This window comes from Plectropomus leopardus, chromosome 20 (genome assembly GCF_008729295.1).
Source record: "Plectropomus leopardus isolate mb chromosome 20, YSFRI_Pleo_2.0, whole genome shotgun sequence".
Taxonomy (NCBI): Eukaryota; Metazoa; Chordata; class Actinopteri; order Perciformes; family Serranidae; genus Plectropomus; species Plectropomus leopardus.
The window spans coordinates 26,240,302-26,246,897 of NC_056482.1; the positions used below are offsets into that span (position 1 = coordinate 26,240,302).

The 6,596-nt window shown below is 36.3% G+C and overlaps 2 protein-coding genes across 2 annotated transcripts in view; both read left to right on the plus strand.

The window, feature by feature from the left end:
• Positions 1-1,502, plus strand: part of LOC121960127 (zinc finger protein 501-like) — a 4,723-nt gene extending 3,221 nt beyond the window's left edge. The window contains exon 3 of the mRNA XM_042509729.1: positions 14-1,502. Coding sequence (XP_042365663.1) covers positions 14-1,049 — 1,036 coding nt within the window. The 3' untranslated portion in view covers positions 1,050-1,502. The remainder of the gene's footprint in view (positions 1-13) is intronic.
• Positions 1,503-2,945: 1,443 nt separating this feature from the next.
• On the plus strand, positions 2,946-6,461 carry LOC121960013 (zinc finger protein OZF-like). The gene is made up of 2 exons (XM_042509598.1): positions 2,946-3,206; positions 4,616-6,461. Exons 1-2 carry the CDS (start codon positions 3,035-3,037, stop codon positions 5,584-5,586), a joined length of 1,143 nt encoding a protein of 380 aa, XP_042365532.1. The 5' UTR covers positions 2,946-3,034; the 3' UTR covers positions 5,587-6,461.
• Positions 6,462-6,596: the final 135 nt, after the last annotated feature.

A 6,596-nucleotide genomic window follows, 5' to 3' on the forward strand; every position in this document is an offset into this window, starting at 1 on the left:
ATCATGAGGAAAGTGACGACAGTGAAGATCAGACTCTGAACTTGAGTGTCGCTGAAATGCTGAATGTGGTGGAGGAAAACCCTCTAAACCACATTTCAGTTGAAAGTTCTTTGGTATCAGAACCGAACAGCGACCACCAGCTCCTCTCTCTCAACTCTGATGAAGCTGAGAGCCAAAATCAGACAGGAGACAAACATGGAGACTCCGGATCAACTAAAAATTTAGAGCCAAAACAACAGAATGAACCTCACAAAAGCATCAGCCGCGCTGACAATTTATCCAAACCCACAACATCAACGATCCGCTGTGATACTCACACAGATAAAAACTTCTATAAATGTGACACGTGTGGGAAAGCTTTTTCGTGTCTGTTGAATTTGAAGAAACACCTGATAACGCACACAGGTGAGAAGCCACATGCTTGCACCATCTATGGGAAAAGATTCACTCAGACATCTGCACTGAGTCCTCATACAAGAATCCACTCAGGTGAGAGGCCGCATTTTTGCAGAACATGCGGAAAAGATTTCAGATCTCGGAGTCGCTTGATAGACCACATCAGAACTCACACGGGAGAGAAGCCGTTCGTATGCAAAACATGCGGGAAAGCTTTCAGACACAGTAGTCACTTGGTGGGCCACATGAGGACTCACACAGGAGAGAAGCCGTTTACATGCGAAACATGTGGGAGAGCTTTCAGACTCAGTGGTCACTTGATCAGCCACATGAGGACTCACACAGGAGAGAAGCCGTATTCTTGCAACACCTGCGGGAAAGGATTTGCTCAGAAATCTGTACTGAAGGATCATTTAAGAATGCATACAGGAGAGAGGCCGTATCCATGCAAAACATGCGGCAAAGATTTCAGATATAACAGTGGATTGATAGTTCACATGAGAACTCACACAGGAGAGAAGCCGTATTCTTGCGAAATCTGCGGGAAGAGATTCTGTCAGCCGTCACATCTGAAAAGTCACGTCAGAGTCCATGCAGGTGACAGTAGCGATGTTCTTGTAACAAACATTGCAGAAGTAATTGCAACTTGTTAGACTAGATGAGCACAGGTGAGAAGACGCACCTTTGTAAGATTTGCGGGAAAAGATACTTTGATGCTCCTCATTTTGCAAAGCAAGACTGCCTACAGGAAGTAGTCTCGGTTTTGCTAAATACGTCGGAGACGATAATTTTTCAGCACCATCTCAGCTGTATAAAAGCACCGTGAACTCTCAGTCAAAGTAATTATTACAATGATCAGTTTCCCAAAGTGGGCAACAAAATGCTGTTTTCTGATCTTGTAAAATCTAACATTATCGCCTAATAAGAAAAATATAAATCAGTTTTGAGAAAAAAACGTTTAGACACTTTTCTCCTTTAATGCTGCAGTTCTGCATTACTGCATTTTTACAGGCAAATGTAATTTTTGGGGCTCTACATTTTACTTAATTGTTTGCAACCTGTCATTAAATGTCATATTCTACGGCTTTTATGATTGCATCAACTTTTTTCTGTTTTGTGTTGAAGTGGTGACTACATGGTGCTGTCCACAGATCAGCCAAAAAAATAGTAAAAAAATGAGTTCTTAGAGGGATGATGGCGACAAAATGCTGTTTAAGAAACGTTTCTTATAACACGCAGGCTGTTTTTGTTTCAAGTTCACTATGTGAAGGGAAAGTTTCACTATTATCTGATACCGTTTGTTTGTTTCATTAGTGGAATGAACTTTTATTGATCAAGCATCTACTGGAGAGTTGTATTAAAGGACTGTATTTAGGGTTAACGCTGAATGTGCTCAGACTGCTTGTGTTCCACACAAATGTGAAATCTTTCACAAAAAATAAAAATGATAATTGAAAGAACAGTTTTGAGGCATTGTTTGATTACTTTCCTATTATGCCACATATAGTTCTACTTGACTGCATCTTTACAGGTAAATTGGGATAAGGGTAAACTTCAGCTTTCTATTTGATGTTACTCTTTTCTTATTTACATTGCCATTTTTAATTTCATCTTTACAATTTAAGATTTCAGTTTGAGCATTTCAATTTAAGCTTTTGCATTTAAAATTTCACTCTTTTCATTGTCAAATTTTTAAATGACCATTTCACCTTTTAAATTTTCTTTAGGGTTATTTCTCGTAGTTTTGTAAAATAATAACCTTTTTTAATTTGATCTCTTTTAATCTTCTCTTTGGACATTTAATTTGAATTATTCCCAAAAATATCTTCCATAATAGCTGTGTTAAGTAAGTCTTTATAATTCTAAAATGTTTTCATTTGAATCTTTTTTTTTTTTTTTTTTTTTTAAATAATTCCATAAAACAACAGATTAGTTATGCAGAGAAAACTATATAATCTCCTGTGTAATCTGTGGAAAATTCTTCCCACAGAGCTAATAAAATGAACCAACTTTCAAACCTTTTCATGTTTCAATAAACACTGAATAATGTCACAGCAAACCTGCACACATTTGTGATTCAGTGTGGGGGAAGCTCAGGATTCAGGAATTTACAGAATTGTGCATATCTTTATTTAAAAATTTTTTTTTGTTTGTTTTTTATCAAGGGGGGCAAACTGGTTTTAGGATGCAGGAATGACTGTGCCCTCATATTTTCATAATTTTACAGCTGCAATTCTGCACAAATTTGAGATTTGTCTTGATTAGGTGGGGTGAGATATGGGGATAATGATGTTTGTAGAATTTTATTAACTGATTTTTTGTATTTTATTTTATCAAATTCTGTCATGTATGTGTTTATTTATTCCCCCGGATACAATGCATCTCTTCTTGTTTTACATAAGGTTCATGTTTATTTGTGCACTGTCTCTGTTTAAATAAAATGACATTACATGTACAACTTTTAGTGCAAAAGGAACGGAGTTAACATGCGAGTACTGCCGGAACTTAACAGTGTGACATCCAGCGGAAGTAAACAAAGCAGGCGCTAGCAGCGTTAGCTCTGTGGGTGTTTAAGCTCGAAGGGGATATTTTAGTCATAACGCGAGTAGATATTAGTTTATTTTGAACTAAAGTAACAATGTCTTCAGTTCAGTATTTAAAAGAGTTTGTCAACGAGCGACTGACTGCCGCTGCTGAAGAAATATTCGGAGTTTTTGAGAAAACTATCGTCGAGTACGAAGAAGTGATCGACCGTCAGCGCAGACTGCTGGATGTCGTCTGGAAACCTGAAATAAAATCACCAAGTTTAGGTGTGTAAAACATTTATTTTAATAACACAGAACAGAAACATTGAATTTTTATATTCTCACAAATATGGAAATTTAGCGTTACTCCCCACTGTCCCTTTAAGAGTCGTAAAATGCGTTGAATTCATTAATCTAAAAAAAAAAAAAAAGGCCTTAATTAGTATTAAAATGTCTTTAAACAATCTTTCAGAAATCAAAAAAAAAACCGTGTGGGTCACAGAAAGTCTGTGAATGTTGTTCTTATTGTGCATTTTAAAATCTTAAAATAGTAGATAATATATCTCTTAATTGGGGGTTGACTGGTATTGTTTTTTCAGGACAGATACTGATTATTAGTAGTAAATGAGACTGATTACCGATATTAGGATTTAATAAGCATTTATAATAAAAATGATCATCTTTCTGTCAATATTCAATTTGGTATTTAATAAACTCCAAAACAGAACTGTGATTAAGTTCCTTTATGGAATCAAAAATCAAAACTAAAACATTATTTACAGAAAGTTCTGCTGATTTTTATAAAGTCGAGTCATAATTTAAATAAAAAATGCTCACAAAGGTTTTTACAAAGCTAGTGTTACCCCCATGCTGACACTTTCTTTGCACTTTTTAATTAATTCATTTTTTGGTGATCATTAAAATAAAACACTGATACAGATAATTGACAAAATGCCAGATATCATCCCCAGTAATCGGCCAGGACATAATGTGATGAACCCTAGTATTTTGTCATCGCATAAACCCTATATAGTGTTTTTGTTGATTTTGGTTTTAGTGGTAACACAAAAAATTACAAATTATGTTCTTCATGGTGCTGTCAGCTAATGAGGCAATATAAATAATACAGTGATTGGTTCCTGCAAGGCAAGGCAGCTTTATTATCATTTTTTTAAATTAAAAAATGAAAAATTGTTTACCAATTTACAGTAACTTTAGGCAGATCATGGTTGTGGAACCAAAGTCATGTTTTAACTTACCAAAAAACTCGCCTGTGGGTTTTCCTTGTATTTTTGCCAAATGCACACGCTAAAGGGCGTCTGGTCCGAAATGTTTTTGTGACAATAATAAAAATATGTTATAATCGGAGTGCTGATTTTCCTGATTTTGACTGCGTTGATATCCACTCTTACAGCATTCAGCACTCAGTCTCAAAAATTTTAATTGCGAGTGAGCATGTTTTTTTTTGTATTACAATAAATATTTGCACAAAATTGTCTTTAATCCCCATTTGTTTTGTTTTTTTTGTTATTACAGTTATTGTAAAATTGGTCCTAAATTTCAATCAGAATGGCATTTTTTAAAAAAAGTCTTAATAAATTCTTAAATCTATTATGCCTTAAATTTTGAATTTTGCTCACATTTTATTATTCACCATCACAGTATCCTTTTCCCTTTGTTTTGTTTCCCTCCAGAGCTCCCACAGCAACATGACTGTAAGGAGGACGAGATTCTGGCCGACCAGCAGCTCTGTGTTCAGGAGAGGAGCTCCGGTCCGGACCAAGAGGAGCCAGAGCCTCCACAGATTAAAGAGGAGCAGGAGGAGCTCTGCACCAGTCAGGAGGGAGAGCAGCTTGAACTGAAGCAGGAGACTGATGCCTTCATGTTGATTCCTCCTTATGAGGAAAGTGACGACAGTGAAGATGACACTCTGAACTTTAATATCGATGAAACGCAGAATGTGGTGGCGGAAAACTCTCAAAACTACTTTTCAGATAAAAGCTCTGTGGTATCAGAAACACAGAGCGACCACCAGCTCCTCTCTCACAGCTATGATGAAGCTGAGAGCCAAAATCAGACAGGAGGCAAACATCAAAAAAGCAACAGTCGCAACAACAACACGTCCAGGATTCATCATAATACTCACAAAGGCAAGAAGTCTTTTAAATGTGACACATGTGGGAAAAGATTAAGCGATAAGTCGGCACTGAATGCTCATATGAGAATCCATACAGGCGAGAGGCCGTTTTCTTGCAAAACATGTGGAAAAGCTTTCAGATTTAGAAGTCACCTGACAAACCACATGATCACCCACACAGGTGAGAAGTCATATTCTTGCAACACCTGTGGAAAAAAATTCAGGGGCAACAGTGACTTAATAGTCCACATTAGGACTCACACAGGAGAGAAACCGTTCACGTGCAAAACATGCGGGAAAGCTTTCAGTCGTCGAAATATCTTGGTAGTCCACATGAGACTCCACACAGGTGAGAAGCCGTATTGCTGCAAAACCTGTGGAGAAAATTTCATAGATAATCGCGACCTGCTGGTTCACATGAGGAGAGCGCACACTGGCGAGAAGCCGTACCTTTGCAAGACCTGTGGGAAGAGCTACTTTCGTGCTTCTCATTTGGCGAGACATGTAAGATCGCACGCAGGCGAGTAGCTTTGTTTTCGCGAAATTGGGAGACAAGTTAATCTGCATGTTGACAGAAGGGAGGAGCCACATATGCAGCATATTAGAGAAAAGTTTTACTCAAATGATATTTGGAAAAAAACAAAAGGATACATAAACACAGCAGAAACAATTGAGCAGAAACGTTTTCATTAACTTAATAAAATACAAGGTAGACGGTAGATCTGTTAGTCATTTTTAAACATAGTTGAAACATTGCTTGAAAATGTAATTTTAATTTAACTTTGATTGACTATGTTTAAAAAATGTCTAATAAATCTAGCTTGTATAAACTCCCAAGGTTAGTGACATTTTTTTGTTGCACAGTGGGTGCATAATTCTTAAAAATGTTGACTCGAATTTAATATTGTTGGATTTTCTAAAAACATTTTTTACACCAGCTTCACTATATGAGTTGACTGTGAACTCTGAGATGATGATGATGATGATGATGATGATGATGGTGATGATGATGATGATGGTGATGATGAGAAATCCTCTCTCTCCTGGTGTTTGGTCATTTATGTTGTCATCCTGCCAGCTAGAGTCTTATCTTTTTTTGTCTACAACATGTCATTAAATTTTATATATTTATGTATTTTGTGATTGCATCAATTTGTTATTATTGTTGTTATTCGGGATTTTATTACTAGAGTAGTATTTCTTTGTCTGCAGTGTCATTTAATTTCATATGTTTATGTATTTTGTAATTGCATCAGTTTGTTGTTGTTATTCTGGATTTTGGTGATGATACACAAACCAAAATTGCAGATGATGTTCAACATGGTTCTGTTGATAAATCACCCTCAGTAACCAATCATTAGTTCTCTCGTGTATTCTCACAATACAGCTCTGTAATAACAATACAAATCGGTTTTGTGGTACTTTTCTGATTACTTTACTTTAATGCTACGGAGTTCTAAATTACTGCATTTGCATAGACACGTATTTTTTAGGATGCTACATTCACTTCACTTGAGATTTTTTTACTACACTGCTAA

Excerpts from the sequence above, each read along its gene's own strand:
- LOC121960013 (XM_042509598.1), top strand. The coding sequence starts at position 3,035 with ATGTCTTCAGTTCAGTATTTAAAAGAGTTTGTCAACGAGCGACTGACT. Across the intron at positions 3,207-4,615 it reads AATAAAATCACCAAGTTTAG|AGCTCCCACAGCAACATGAC; the intron begins GTGTGTAAAACA and ends GTTTCCCTCCAG.